Raw genomic sequence first — 16,076 nt, 5'->3', positions numbered from 1 at the left:
TAGGTTAGGTCTACACAGCAATTAGACACCCACAGCTGGCCCATGCCAACAGGCTCGGGTTGCGGAGCTGTTTAATTGCGGTGTAGATGTTAGGGCTTGGGCTGCAGCCAGACCTCTGGGACCCTCCTACCTTGGGTCCTAGAGCCCAAGCCCAAACTTCAACTTCCACTCCCACTCCCGGGTCTGTTGGCACCTAATTGCAGTGTAGACATGCACTTAGTGGCTTGGGCAGCAAAATTGTACAGCCACAGTGTTATGTTAAGTACATGCTGTAGGGTGACCATCTTTTCAAAAGGCAAAAACGGGACACATGCAGGACTCGGTGGCTCTGCCTCCGCTCTGCTTTCCCCGAGGGCCCACCACCTGACCAGGCCAGAAGCAGAGCTGTGGTAAGAACTGCCCAGGGAGCCCAAGCTGCTGTGGGCAGCCCTAGACCCTCCACTTGCCCTGGGTGGGGGACCAGTTGCCTGAGAGCAGCCTCCGGCCTGTGTCCCCTTCTCCCCTCCCCCCCAGGGCACACACCCAGGGTAGATAGAGGGTCCAGGGCTTCCCAGGTGGCTTTTACTACTGCCCGGCTCCAGCTTCTGGCCGGGCCATGGGGCAGGGCTTCAGGGTGAGAGGACCACCAAGGGGCAGGGCCTCTTATTGAGGGGGGACTAAGGCCCACCTCAGGTCCCTCCTCGCCCTACCAGGAAGAGGCTGGCACCACTCCCGAGCCTCGGGCAGGCACAGAACGGTGTTGCAGGTGATCCGGGGCAAATGCTATCTTGGAATAATTCAACCTGGGACTGGAACTTCAACTCTGTATTTCAGGACTGTCCCACCCAATTCAGGACAGGTGGTCACCTTAGTCTCAAGGTTTTGAATCAGAGGGTTTTACATGGGTACAGAAGAGTCATCTACTTCAAGCTTAGTGTGCCAAATTATACTAACGACTGAGGGCTGCTTTTAGGGGTAGCAGCACATGGAGCATCATAGGTAACCATTACAGATGGGCTAGATCTGGAGTTGGATCCCATGGATGTTGAAAAAAATACTACATTCTGGGTTTGAATTTATACCCTTCTCTAAAAGCACTCCTGTTTCTCCAATCGGAATGCTATCTAAGATCAGATCCAAACTCTCAAAGCTTTTCAGTCAAATTTACAGCCAGATTGGGCCTGGTCCAAACATGGGTGTGTAGGGAAGGTTCAAGGCGCCTTTACCCACAAGGTCCAGGGACAAGAGAAAGACCCTGTCCTGATGTGGGGGAAGGGAAAGAATTTCTCCATCCTAGCAACCAGGAAATTGAATTCTCTACAAAGGGGAAGGGAGCAGAAGGGAAGGCCACGTCCGTAATCACCTCTGCATTGGCCTGCTCCGAGTGTACGAACGTGCACGTGAGGGAGCAGGCTGGACCATCCAACCAGCCAGTATTATCTGGATTCCAACCTTTAGCAGAACTGGACTCAAGAACAAGGCCATATGCATTTCACTTGTTTTTATTTAATTAAAAAACAAACAAAGTCATTGCAATCCCAGTTAAATACAGAGATTTACAAATAGGTCCAAAACAGGACTAAAATATTCTTTGAAATGCTGTACCTTTAAATATTGTGCTTTCATAGATACATAAGAAAATTAGCATATAAAAATACTTTACAAGGAATACACTCTAATATATGGATAAAAATACACATTTAAGTAATGCATTTCAGTTTAGTATCATTCAAAATGCATAGGAAGGGATACAAGGACCAAGTTGTTGTTTTTTTTAAAGCCTTTTTAATAAAAGTCTTCATTAAAAACCCATTAGAAGCCACACTGAGCTTCTGCCTTTTAGAATATTGCATATAAAAACACTTTAGGCTGTACTGTCAATGCTCTGCAGTATCCGTTATGGTACATTATCGAGTTATGGCAGCAATGGTATGGGATATTGCATACTTGAGATGAGAATGGTTGCACCTACGAATAGCTGGATGTGAGAGACCGTTGCAGATTTGGCTAGAATACAGACATGGGAATTAGTCCTGGCTCAGCCTTGGCGGAACAATGAACATTTCAAAACTACATGGCGTCCTGAATACACAACAACAACAACAAATAAATAAAATGAGAACAAGCAGAAGGAGGAGACCCAGTTCCATTAAGCAGGGGTCCTTAAAGGATATCCCCTCTCCCAGGAAAAAAAACAGGCCCTTACGACATCAGTTGAAAAATAAATCAGAATAAAGTGCAAATACATGAAACATGGAGCAGGCGATCACGTTTGCCATGTGAAGAAACTGACACGTGCCGGTGATTGTGTGTTTGGAGACGAGAAAGGAAGAGATCACGCCCTTGGTTGCATCGCAACTAGTTTGCTGCAGGCAGATTTTTAAACCAATTCAAATATCACACCCATATCTTCTACAAGGAGCTGGGCTGGGTGCAGGGAGACACAGGGTGAGGAAGAGCTACCGAAAAAGGCATCGTGCTTACAAACCACAGAGAGGTTAACGATAGGCAAAGGAGGGCAGCTATGGCAGACTACAGGGAAGTGTCCAAAACCCATCAGAGACATTTAAAAAAGTGTACACACTTGTACTTGCACTAAGGTGCCCCAATCTGGGGCACACTTGGGAACTGGAAACACAACATCAATCTAGCAGAGGGCTTTTCGTGCCAGCATTTGGCAGCAGACAACAAGGATTTATTTATTCAAAACACTGGAAAAAAATAACCCCAAAGTTGGCCGGAGATGAATGTTGTTCAGCTGTTTACTCAGAGGAACAGCCCAGGTTTTCAATGAGAGGAATCTCTGTGATGGTCTATGTGAACAAGAGGGCCAGTGATTCAGGACAGCCATTCAGTGGCTTTCCTGGATGCTGTGTTCTACTAAGTGCTCTGTAAAAACGTATGAAGAAAGACAACCAAATTGTGTCTTGGAGTCAACTAGGGGGACAAAGTGCTTCCTTGCATTTCCAAAGGGGTGGGTGAGGAGGGTGGGATTTCCAACTAGAGACAGATGCTGATCCATCAAAAGGATTTAGCTTTCAAAAGAAAGTGCATCTAGCCACTAGCAAGTGAGTTTTGAGTTGTGTTTTAAATGGGACTTAGTGCTGCCCAGTGTGGGTGAATGTTCAGGTGGAAAGGAGATTTTCAAATGTCAGATTTGGTGGTAGTGTTTTAAAGAGGCCTGGGAATGAAGTAGGGTTTCCTTCAAAGAAACCAGGATTTGTTTTACTCTTACTGTACATGATTAAGAAAGCAAACGACAACGAAAAAAAAAATAGCACCGTGTGTGTTTAAAGGATGGCCAAGTCCTTCAGGATGAGGGCATTAGAGGGGCAAGGAGATGATCCACTCTCCATGAACCCACGCACAGTGAAAGCTCAGGCCTACTGGAGTTGAACAATGACTGAAGGTTGCCCTGCCAAAGGTGAATTACCCTGGATGCTGTTTTCTGCTATCAGCAGCCCATTTTACCATTTGCATTAACCAAGGTCCAAGCGGCTCGTCTGGTTTAGCTTGCACCTTCAGAGCAATGCCTGGTGGTCTGTGAGTCACAGCTAATTGCAGACCCACCCGCAAGTTACATTACATACAGCATTACAGTGAGCAGTGCAAAAACAAAACCACAATGGATACTCATCAGCTTTTCCACCACGACAGGGCCCAAAGGTACCTTCCACTCAAATCCTCCCTCAGAGTGTCTGCATGCTCGTTTTGACCTCCACGCCCAAGGACTGTGGGACTAACTCCCCACTGGCCTCCAGTTGGGCATTGGCAGCGAGTGCCAGGGGATTTCGACTAATGACTAGGTCCAGTTTGTCTCCTGCCTCGGAAATCAGTGGAACAGCCAGACAGCAGTCAAAGTCTCTTGTTCGAATGCGATTTACCTGCCAGAGGGGGGGCCGGGGTGGGGGGTGTAGTGGGAAAGAACAAAAACACATTTGTTAACTGCAAAACCCAAGAATGCCACTAGAACGGAGACCTGGGACTGGAGAGGAGTCCTTGGAATACAGTCTGTCCTGAGGCCCTGAAATTCCTTCAGCCCTGAATGGGCTTTACCAGGACTGTAGGAACTGCAGCACCCGTCAGATTAATGCACCACCTAATTCAGCTATAAAGTCTCCTTCATAGGAAAAAGTATACAATCCCACAAATAGAAAAGACAAAAATTCACTGAGCTTCCACATTCTGCAGGGTTCAGATCTGCGGGGTTTGTTTCAGGCTGAGCTCTAATCCAATCTCATCAGATCTTGGATCTGGTATCAAAACAGAATCTTTGCCTGCTTTGAAGGGCTTTCCTATTCCACATCATCATCAAGCTGCTCCCAAAACCACAACAGATACTCCACCTATCGGCACAAGCAGCAGCAGCCGGTTTACATTTTCATTTTATACTGAGTTTAAGCCTGGCCCTGATTCTCAGAGATTCTGAGCACCTGCAGCTCCCACTGACTAACTGAAAATAAGGGTGCTCAACAACTGGGAGAATCACACTTCTGGTCTTTTAATGCTCAATCGGTTAGATGAACAGAGCAGCATCTTTCAGCAGACATGCATTTGTGTGGATTATAGGCACCTATTTTAGACTTTCTTATATACATACACAATTAAAAAAAAATACACATGCATTGTTGAGACTGCTAGAAACAAGCTCTGTTCTTCCAGGGGTTTGCAGAGCATAGCTGGTGCCCAGTGGAGTTTCTAAAACATTCTCTGGAGACTGCAAGCCCTCCCCGCAGGACTCAGAAGAAAGAGCCAACTTTTCCAGCTGTCTTCAGTGGAAGTTCAAACATATTCCAAGGTTAAATCACCCGCAATATGAACTACTTAGGGGCAAACCCTCCCCATCCTGTGATTAGCCAGAGTAGATGAGCTTGATGCAGGGATGTCCCCAGGGTTGGAGAATGGAATTTCCCGGTCACTTCAGCCCCCACCTCCCCAGAGCTAAAGTAGCATTAGAGCAAGGCTGGGCCTCCTTTACAGGGCAACCGAAGGTGGATCCATGTAGCTCCCTCCTGCAGGCTCCTCTGGGCTCATTAAGTGCCCATGGAGCTGCACTCAGTGACACAGGATCAGGGCCGCCGGGGGGGGGGGGGGGGCGGGCAAGTGGGGCAATTTGCCCCAGGCCCCCACGAGAATATAGTATTCTATAGTATTGCAACTTTTTTTATGGAAGGGGCTCCCGAAATTGCTTTGCCCCAGGCCCCCTGAATCCTCTGGGCGGCCCTGCACAGGATGGGCTCCCCAATTGCCAAGCATGCTGTAGAACTGCACGGGCTCCAAGGTAGACAGGCCCCTTCATAGCTATGGAGGAAGGAGTGGCAGCATCTACTCCTCACTGAGAAGTGATCTAGGAAGACCTTTAGACTCTATCAGCTCCATGTTGAACCATCTTCAATGCCCCTTCTCTGTATTTTTCTCTTGGGTTCACCTATAGCACTATTTCTGCAAAGTCCTCGTTCAGCACAACACTCGACGCCAGTACAATAGCGATAACAAAAGACAACCTTGTCTACTTCTAGGTCTACAATGGACCAAAAAGAGACATTGAAGGTGGGGATTGTCAAAGTCTCTGCTCCCGTTAAGATTTCATGCACATACACACACAACGCTTGGCATTCACTTGGATAACGACACATCCAGCATTCACCAGAAATGCGGCTGCAGAGCCTAATTGGGGCAAGAACGTACAAGCCGCTAATCTTTTATTTGAGGCGGAGAAGGAATAGCTGTATAGCAGCCAACTGGCTACGGACCATCACAAGCTCAAATAAGGCTCCCTGGGCTGCTGCCAGTTTTTCAGTCACCTGATGTACAGAATATATTTCAGCTAATTTGGGCACGGACCCCTCTCCTCAGTTAAAAGTAGTAAAAATAAAACATCCTTATGAGAGTTTCAAGACTTCTAACATGGTCACAAAACCTGCATTTCCAAGTGGCAATGCCTTCTCAAGCGGACTTTGCTCTCCCTCTGGTTATCAGCGTTGGGCTTGCTGCCCAACTATAGCTATATAGGTAAGTCTCTTGGAATTATCTAAAGCCAAGCCCCACCCATCCCCCATTATTATCCTCTCTTCGGTGGTCAAATATATCGGCATAGGTTGACGACTGTTTACTGCATATTGTATTTAGTTTCTGCAGCAAATATTCAGGGGATCAGGAGTCATTAGGGGAAGTGAGTCTATGAACAAGACTTCACTTGAAGAGTACGTTTCCTAGAATTCTCTATGCAGACACGAAATGGTTATGCACTGAACTTCAAGCATACCGTTTAAATCCACATGGAACTGCACATGCTGTCTTGCTTTGACGGACGTGTGAAACTCTGGTTTACCTGAAAAGTCCCCCTGATGCACCAGGGAAAGAATGAAAAAGACTTTTCGCCCAGCACTAGAGAGAAATCTAGGCTGTGCAGTTTGGATCTGGATGCAACTTCCCCAAAATAATGTGTGATTCTGATCTGGAGCTCAGGTCCATCTCTGCTACATAGTAATCTCTCAGTATTAAGTTCTAGCTGGCTCCAGGTGCACTGTAATGCTAAGGGCTGTGTAGCTAGCTGCCTACCCACGAGCTTTTATAAAGTTGGTGTCACCTTAATGGAATCTTACAAACTTCTCGCTTCCCCTCAGTCAGTCAATCACTCATTTCCTATCCCCAGAGCTGTCCTTTGCATCCCTTACCTGAAGGACTCTGTCGTAAGGTTTGAGGCCACACTGATCAGCCGGCCCATTGGGACGGATCATATTTACATAGACACCTTTCTCCAACAGGCCATCAGAGACGCTGAATCCAAAGTCTTCACTCTCTGGGTCCTTGTGGAGTGTCATCTGCATGGAACGGCATTGAACAAGAAATTCTAATGCAGCATAAGCCACAGATACACGAGAGAAGCATGGCAGCACAGCCGTGTGATTCTGCTCTGGGTCTCCTGGTGGGGTTTTACTTGGACTGGGTAGTAAACATTGGTGGTCTACTAGTATTGGGAGGAGTTTAATTTAAACTTGTGCACACATGGCCAGCTATTTATACAGGTCACATGTTCAGATGCTTTGGTAATGGGCACATAAATCACAAACAAATCTTCTGCCCTTGCTTGGGGGAGAAGAAAAAAGTTTAAGTAGAGTTATAAATCACAAGTTTTTGGATAACCTACAACTTCTATATTAAGTCACAAAGAGGTGGACCGTGCTGGTCAAATAATGGAATTTTTAAACAATGGGGCAACTCGTATTTGCTTTGAGCTACTCTAGGCATCTTGTGTGTCCACCAGGCATGCTTAGGGTGCTGAAAATCTGAATGAAATTAATTGACAAAGATGAGTGTTTCCAAGCAGGTTGTTGAATTATTTACAGCTCTTACAGATTTTTAATCTTGGTGGTTTATCCAATAGCTTGCTTCAGAGACATCACACTGATGAGTTTTACCACCATTAACAAAATGTGGTAAAATGATGAAGCCACAGTCCCCTCAAAATTGGGTCAGTGTTCACAATTTGTGACGGTGGATTGGAGTGTGACTTAGCTGCAAACTGGTACTGTTTTCGGCTTTGTGCCATTTTGGTTTTGCCCTTCTACCGCCTCAACCTGCTCTGCTCTTTCCTGGATGCGCCAATGTTAGGAATTGCCAGACTGTGGTGTTATCAGCACCAATAGCCAATCACTGAGTAAGTAGCACCAAATTCATAACAGTGCTGGCTGCGACCAAAAGAGCCCAGCCAAGAGCTGCTGCCTCCCTCCAGCTTCTCAAGGACTAATGCATCTCCACCACCAGCCATTCAGACAGGTGACACTGAGCCAGCTGCCTGGGATCAGATCAGAGAAGAGCTGCTGTACTGTGCTGAACCCACTTTAAGCCTCTCTCCTCCCTTCTTCCCTCCTCCCCAGCAGCAGAGGCTGCTGGTAGCTCATCCACCCCACCAGTGAAAGCAATATTTCTGCCTGACAGGAGACATCAGGACAGTTCTTTTCAGTGCCCCCCAGCCAGAGAAGCAGTGGCCCTCAGCCAGTGAGAGCCAGTTCAGCCAGGAGCAAAGCCCAGCACACTCCATTTTGAGTCATATTTTGGCAACACAGTTGGGAATTGTGGGCTTGTAGGCACAACACCTCCCCACAAATTAAATCCAGAAGGTGGAGGCAGTGTATTATTGCCATCACTACCATCATTAACTACCTGTGATGAATACCATCGTATTCTCCCTTCACCCCCAAGGAACTTGGCATGCAGGAGCTATGCTGTAGCTTGGTGTTAGACTTTGGCCTAGTCTACACTTAAAACAAACAAAGAGGGGTGCAAGCCAAAGTTGGCATTAGAATTCTCCCAAAGTTTGGCGATGTGGGGTAAAGATCTAGGGTCAACATGTCTGAGTCCATCTCTAGGTGGGAGCAAAGACCTCTGCTGCTGTATTCTAGTGGGAGGCCACCTTCCCATTAATCTGACACCCTGAGAACATGTACCAAAGAGATAAATGAAGTATTAATTCAAATTGACATTTGAAATGTTTCATTTGACCCAAATGGAATATTTTTCATTGAGGGTGGGGTGGGGGAGGGAAACACTTCCTCCCCCTCCAGTTTCAATTCAAAACTAACCAATTTTTTATTTCATTTTTCAGTTTCGTGGCTGATCCGGGAAAATATAAATAAAATATTGGCTCAGCTGTAGACATGTCGGGAACAAATGACAGAAAACTCACTTCCCAGCAGAATTTTTCTCCTGCTGCCCCTTTCGGCAGGGAACGTGCAGTATAAGGGCAAATTCCCTGACAGTCTCTCAGTGTAATCCCCAGTGTAACCCTGACAACGTTATTTGTAACCGAGGGATCCTCAGAATAACACTGAAGTGAACTCTTTCTAAACACAGACCTTGTGCAACTCGAGAGGGGTCGGAGACATGATTTCCTGCACCTCCTCCTTAATCTTCTTCATCTCCAGATTCCTCTCATTCTTCTTGGTGGGAGCGATGTTGCTGTCGCTCTGCCTGTCGTCGCAGCAGTTGGAGTTTCCTTTCCTCAGTGGGCTCAATCCAGACTCACTAACAGAGTCCACGAGCAGTTTGCTCCCTTCCAGGCCCAGACTGTGCACGCTCCCTGTCATGATGGACGCCTGTGGATAAGGTGGTAAGTTAGTTCAACTGGGTTAAACAAAAGTTTGAGTGGCAAGAACTGATGGACCCTAGAAGAACAAAAGCAACAGAAAGAAGCAGGTGACACAATGTTCAGCACCAACCAGAGGAGATGTAATTCTAACCCAAATGGTAGAAATGTAGTCACTTCTGGCTGGCTATAGGGGCCACTTACAAAAAGGGCAGGCATCTCAGCAAATGCTCATTGTTTCTGGTCAGAAATCTTTAGCCAGTTTTCCCCCCATGGAAAAATGGAGGGATCATTTTTTATAAAAAACACTTGTACACATTTTATGTACATAGGTACTTGTTCAAGGAACTGAAAAAAGAATGCTGGAATTAGTGCATATCTAGCTGAAATTCCCTTAACACAACCATCAACTCCCAGCAGTCTCTAGGAGGAGTTCAAGATTATCTTTTCATACATTCAGAATGGTTAACAGTGGAACAAGCTTATAGTCAAACTATTGTACAGCAAAGTCCTTTATCTTTTCAATACGTCAAAATATGCAAGTTATACTGCTAACTACAGGTTGTTTAGAGTGAGGTTGGGCTTTCAAGACAGAGAGAAGGTTCCTTCAAACAGTCTGGGCCTGGAGAAGTGATCTTTTTGCTTCTGAAACTGGTTTTCCTCTCAAGTGACAGGTTTTGCTTTTGTTTCTCAGAAACTATGTCATTCTATGGACATCTTGGGAAGGACATTATAGGGTCTGAAACACTGATTTGCTGACACCACTGTAGTTCATAGACTAACAGTTCAGTGAGGCAGCACCAGGGAAATGATACTGGCATACACATTATTGGGAAAGATGTGGACAAATTGGAGAAAGACCAGACAAGAGCAAAAATTTTTATCAAAGGTCTAGAAAACATTGCCTACAAGAGAAGACTGAAAACACTGGGTTTGTAGTCTGGAGAACAGAAAACTGATGGGGGAACAGGATAACAGTCTTCAAGTCCATAAAAGGTTGTTATAAAGAGAAAGGTGATAAATTGTTCTCCTTAACCACTGAGGACAAGACAAGTAGTAATGGGCAGCAAGGAAGATTTAGATTATACATTAGGAAAAAATTCCTAACTGCAAAAGTAGTTAAGCACTGGAACGGATTATTTTGGGAGGTTGTGGAATCTCCACCATTGGAGGTTTTTAAGAACAGGTTAGACAAACACCTGTCAGGGACGGTCAGATAATACATAGTCCTGCCTCAATGCAGGGGACTGGACTAGATGACCTATCAAGATTGCTTTCAGACCTACATTTCTATGGATTATGGGGCAAATTATGGCTTCTTCACTATGGAAACACATAGGAAATCCCTTCCTCTTCAGCATCCCTGTGCAGAAAGAGCTCAGAATGCTTCAAGCCAGCACTCTTTGAATGTAAGGGAGTGAGAGCCACTAACACTGCAAATAGGGCTAAATACCCTGAAGAGATGTGACTGTGGACTCAACAAGCAGCAGGAGGCAGAGATGGGGGGAGCGCATGCTACATGTGTTCTAGAGATACAATAAAGACAGCAAGCAGTATGCTTCTCCCATGCCTGTGCCCGCCTACTCAGGTATAAAACCTTAAGCCAGCTGCACTCTGATTTTGCACCATCTCCCTATAATATAGCTCTGGGAATTTATGGCATTAAAAAGATCAGAGGATAGTTTCTCGGCGTGCCACCATCCCTCTAGTGTGCCAGCCTGCTCTGTTCTTTATGAGCAGGAAGGGAACTGAAGTATACCAGAATCTGGATCACAGAGAAGGATTCTGGTAGGTTTTGATACAATACCTGATTCCAGAGCTGCAGTATGTTGCACGGGCATTTGTCTGCAATGGCTAAGTAAGACAATACCTTGAGTTCCACAGCAAAGTTTTCCATCAAAAATATTAGGATTTTATCAGGGGTGTTGGAACAATTTGTATAGCGGGGATACTGAGAGCCATTGAACCAAACTGTAAATCCTGTATATCATGGAAACCACTTCAAGCCGGGGGCTGGGGTGCGGCAGCTTCCCAGCACCCCTAGTTCCAACACCAATGGATTTTATATGTCAAGAGGAGGCAGCCTTCATTTAGGAAAATTGACCAAGCCTTTAAAAAGGTTAATAATATGAAATTAGGTAGCATTTAGGACCAGTCACCCTTCATAGCATCCCTTTAAAGAGCCCTCTATGTAGAAAAGTCTCTATTTGGCCATGTTTTTCATTAAAGGGATTATACTGATCAAAACTAAGGAATGAATCAAGAAATCTGTGTATGCAACCTCGACTGGCTCCAGGTCACACAATCTAAATTAGTAATGAACATCTTAATTCCAAGGTTCAAGCTCAGAAGTTCACTTAAATGTCAACAGGCACAAGAAAAAAAAATGAAAGGTAGGGAGCAGATAGCCAAGCAAAGCTCAGCAGTGACAAGTCAATGACCAATCACTGGTGTGCACAGTGAAAGAGCCGTCTGATTAAGCATCTAAACATATCCTTCCCCCTCCCCAATGGAGGATTTAATTCACCTGTGCTAGGTGTCAGATAGCTAGAGAAGATCAGTCTGCTTTGGCTTGGAACAAAGGAGGAGAATAATGAAATAGATTCTTGGGGCTGTGTGAAATAGATCTGCAATATCCTCATTTTCCTAAAGAGGGCGGTGAATGGAAACCTTATGTTTTTTAAATTCCCTATCACTTTCACTGCCTTGTGAACTGGAAAACTCAAATACCCAAACTTTACTGGAGAAAATGGGAATCGTTCCATGGACTTCAATGGGCTTTGATCGCAAGTCTAGAGAGTCACTTTACAATATGCTCTAAGTAGCAAGCAGGGCATTGCTGGACTGCCCCAAGAGCAGCCTGGGATGCAAAGTCACGAAGTTCCACAAACTAGATACAATCCATTTAGGCTTAAATAGAGACTGGGAATGGCTGAGCCATTACACACATTGAATCTATTTCCTCATGTTAAGTATCCTCACAGCTTCTTGTCAAACTGTCTTAAAGGGGCTATCTTGATTATCACTACCAACGTTTTTTTCTCCTGCTGACAACAGTTCATCTTAATTAATTAGCCTCTTAGAGTTGGTTGGGCAAGTCCCACCTTTTCATGTTCTCTGTATGTATATATATCTCCTCACTATATATTCCATTCTATGCGTCCGAAGAAGTGGGCTGTAGCCCACGAAAGCTTATGCTCAAATAAATGTGTTAGTCTCTAAGGTGCCACAAGTACTCCTGTTCTTTTTGCGGATACAGACTAACACGGCTGCTACTCTGAAAAAAGTTTCTCCTGGTCTCCCTGTTGCTCCAGACCTATACCCAGCACAGCATACATCACCTTGTGTGCCAATGCGGCTTTGCTGGCCAAGCGTCTTTTGGGGGTGGGGGGATGAGGGGGCGAGCAAAGTGAAGCCAAGTCCTCACCTGCCTGCACAGATCAGGGGGAGTAGCAGCTGGGCAGAACCTGCTTCCAATCCCGCACTGAAAACTGTGATACAGGCAGCTCGCCTTACACCCCTCACTCCTTTGCATCACTGCAAAAGCCAGGCTACAATCTGGTCTTCTGTAACGACGGATTCCTAGATTCGAAGATGGATATTCAGCCAGTCCTGCTAGTGCAGGGTTGTTCCTTACAGAACTTTCTAATGATTTTTAAAGTGATTTCTGAAGAGGGCTTTCCTGCTTTACTTTCTCCACAAGGTTTTAAATTCCAACCTGCCCATCCCACAGCCAGAGACAATAACAGGACTTCCAGTGTTGTGGATAAAGACAAGAGAGTAGCTCATGAAGAAAGGAAACACAATGTCTACAGGAAGCTGTCACCTTCTTATAAGTTTTCCGAGGGGGGAAGGGGAGGGAGAGGAGTAGGGGGATTGGATGAAAATCTACCATTTATCTATCTTACTGAACCAGCAGTGGGTGTAGACATCTGAATGCAAGGTACGTGCTGGGCTCTCATCCATCTAAAATAACTGTTCAGTACACACGTTTTTTGGACCCATTTTGGCCAGTCTGCAGAGCTTGTCAATCAGTTTGAGCATTGGCCTGCTAAACCCAGGGTTGTGAGTTCAATCCTTGAGGGGGCCATTTAGGGATCTGGGGCAAAAATCTGTCTGGGGATTGGTCCTGCTCTGAGCAGGGGGTTGGACTAGATGACCTCCTGAGATCCCTTCCAACCCTGATATTCTATGATTTTATTACTATTTGGTGAGCTATGAAGCTGGTCAAAACAAGAAAAGCTTTTTGTGAATATTTTTACAGGAAAAAAATGAACAGACTATTAACAGATGAGTCGAGTGATCTGAAAGTACAAATATTCCAAGGGATCAAACTCGGATAGAATCCTTGCCCCTCCCCTGCATAGATATTGTCAACATTTAGCATACAAGGGGAATCACTTACTACAAGTGGTGAGAATGGACTGGTTAGAACAATTCCAAGTTGATTTACCTCGATCTCCCTCAAAAGTTCAGACTGGCCGCATGTTTCCAAGTCCTCCAAAGCCTCTCCAAAAACACGCCAAAAACTATCCTCGTGAGCGGTCTCAAGGCCGTTTTGGCGGTTGGGATATCTGTTGTAACGTAGGAACCAAAAATGGTCAGCACTCTTCTGCAGCGGGAAGAAAGCCGCAAGGCTAGGGCAAGTGGCTCACCAGTAAAAGCAGAGACTTGAAGAGTCTTCACATACAAAAGCAAACAATATGAACTTTTCGGGCAAGAGAGTCCAAATACAAAACCTCCATGCACTTACTAACAGGGCAAAAGTCCTTCAAAGGAAGAATTAAGTTGGTGTAGTAATGTCAAGTTCAAAAGGGTAAATAAAAAGTGCGTGTAGGAAGACTGTAGGTTTGGGAAGACGTTTTGGTGAAACAGAGAAGTGAAAGAAAAAAAGGATGCATTATGGGTAAACCAGGAGCCTCAGAGACTGTTAGTACAAAGGCTGATGGGACAGAGTTCAGATCTGAGACACAGAACACCTGAGAAGAGAGAGAAAAACACAGAGGGTAACAGACATGGTGAGAAAATGATAAATACATTAGGTCTCTGTGAGAGTAAATAATGTAGAGAGATGTATATAAAATGATTTGCGCTAGCCTAGACAAGCAATAACGCTGCAATTAACAACACAGGGAACTTGAGTGCAACTCATATGACCCAGCATTTGCTTTAACTTAAGATGTATTTATCATATTGACAGTAACAAGGGGAACTGGACAATATAGTCAAATAGATCTTCTCTCTCATGTCTATGAAACAGTGGCTGCACTTACAACATCACTACCTGTTTAAATGTTTTCACCAGATGTACCAGGGAATACTGGTACATGTGGAAGAAATTGCTCTCAAACTGGTAGAAATATTTACAGTGCAATACTGGGCAGATACAGACACGGCAGTGATGGGGAAATCAGTATCTCCACTAGCGAGCTACTAGACATGATGCGGGAGAACATTATTTAGACCTCTAAAGCAAATGGCAATTGAATGCACTGAAGTGGCTTGAGAAATTCATGGCAAGGGAATTATTAGCATTGTTTTATGGATTATGGAAGTGCCTAAAATATGCCAGGCACTGTGTAAAACAGCCCCCAAGACAAGAAACTCTAGATCTAATATCTTAAGGTCTCCAAGGAAGTCCTCTCTATATGCCATACTGAGAAACAGCAACGCATTATAAACCCAGCAGTTGGATAGTTCTACTGTATCTAATCTCAGCAATGCTATCTTCTACCAATATTATTAGTAACTGCATGTATAAGATTCTATCTCTGTGGTATCTGGTGACAATTTACATAGCTAAAATTGAGTCATTAACTTTTCAAATAAGAGAAGCTTCTCCATCAGTCAATGCTATTTAACAAAGATCAAATATTCTATTTGAACACCAGTCAAAAAGCCGTTGATTTTTTTTATCCAATTAACGGAAGACTCCCCATTTAAAAAGCCCCACTTCCAGATCCATACTAAATTTAGGCCCAGATCATGCAAGTTTTTAAACACATGCTTAACTTAATGCACTACGTGTGGCCCCATTGGCTTCAATGGGACTATTCACACTGCATAAGTTTAAGCACACAAGTCAGTCAGTCTTCGCAGGATCAGGGCCTTAGTTTATTGCACTAGAGAAGTCCAAAGTTACCCAGTGACCGATTTTATAAAAATAAACAAAAACCCCTTTAGACTTAGACTGAAACCTGCTATTATAATGCCAAAGACTCGAACTTCGCTTCCCTTCCCCATTCTCTTTCTTTGCTGTAAAGTTTCCAGTGAGATAGACACTTCCTACAGTTGGAGTCTCTCGCATCTTGAATCAGCAAGTCAAATCTATCATTATAAAAATGCATTCAGAACTCTAGATTGGGGATCTTACATCACTGGCACCAATGCCTTTTCCGGGTTGGAAACAGCTGCGGTTAGATAGGTTAATTGTTTTCTCCCTAAGACGACGCATGGTCGAATTGGCCCGCTGACTTGTGCGTGTTAGTTTTCCAGAGCTGAGTCAGAATGGGTTTGGCTTCAAGAGCCATTACAAAGGCTCAACAAATATGGTAGCTACAGCTGTCAAGCAGCCACCCTATAGGAACCCTTAAAGCTTAACAGCCTCTGCGAGGCAAGCTGTTCTAGAAGGACCAAAATACATACAAAGTATCAGCTGCTGATGGTTTTCCTTCCAGCTTTACTATTTCTAAACAGGTGGAAATGTCCATGAGATGGTCTAATTTTTTGTTTTGTTTTAACAAACAAAAATAAAATAAAAAAAAAAACACCAACACACACAACTATGGGGCGACTGGAGAATGTCAAGGGCAGGATTAGTCAATGAAGTAGGAACTCCTTTCATTGCGTGTAACTCAGTGAGGGGTCAGCCCCTCTTCCCCCCTCAGGGAAGCCCTGTGTAGAGTTGCCTAGCAGGTTGTGCTACCAAGTTATTCTTTCATTGTAAAGTACAGTGAAACCAGCAGTAAGGTCTGCCTCTAACAGGTAATCCACTGTTTTACGCAACCTT

General features: G+C 44.7%; 1 protein-coding gene across 2 annotated transcripts in view; it reads right to left on the bottom strand.

Annotated features, from left to right (window-relative positions):
- Positions 1 to 1,465: 1,465 nt before the first annotated feature.
- GRIP2 (glutamate receptor interacting protein 2) overlaps positions 1,466 to 16,076 on the bottom strand; it is a 116,993-nt gene continuing 102,382 nt past the window's right edge. The window contains exons 21-24 of one of the 2 annotated variants that reach the window (XM_054035996.1): positions 13,521 to 13,641; positions 8,838 to 9,077; positions 6,657 to 6,803; positions 1,466 to 3,863 (exon numbers count right to left, since the gene is read on the bottom strand). In XM_054035996.1, coding sequence (XP_053891971.1) covers positions 3,669 to 3,863; positions 6,657 to 6,803; positions 8,838 to 9,077; positions 13,521 to 13,641 — 703 coding nt within the window. In that variant the 3' untranslated portion in view covers positions 1,466 to 3,668. Of the gene's footprint in view, positions 3,864 to 6,656; positions 6,804 to 8,837; positions 9,078 to 13,520; positions 14,047 to 16,076 lie in introns of those variants that run through there. The other variant, XM_054035997.1, reaches the window with a different exon arrangement.

Source organism: Malaclemys terrapin, chromosome 7 (assembly GCF_027887155.1).
Source record: "Malaclemys terrapin pileata isolate rMalTer1 chromosome 7, rMalTer1.hap1, whole genome shotgun sequence".
In the NCBI taxonomy this organism is placed as follows: domain Eukaryota; kingdom Metazoa; phylum Chordata; order Testudines; family Emydidae; genus Malaclemys; species Malaclemys terrapin.
This window is presented reverse-complemented; position numbering and strand designations above follow the sequence as displayed.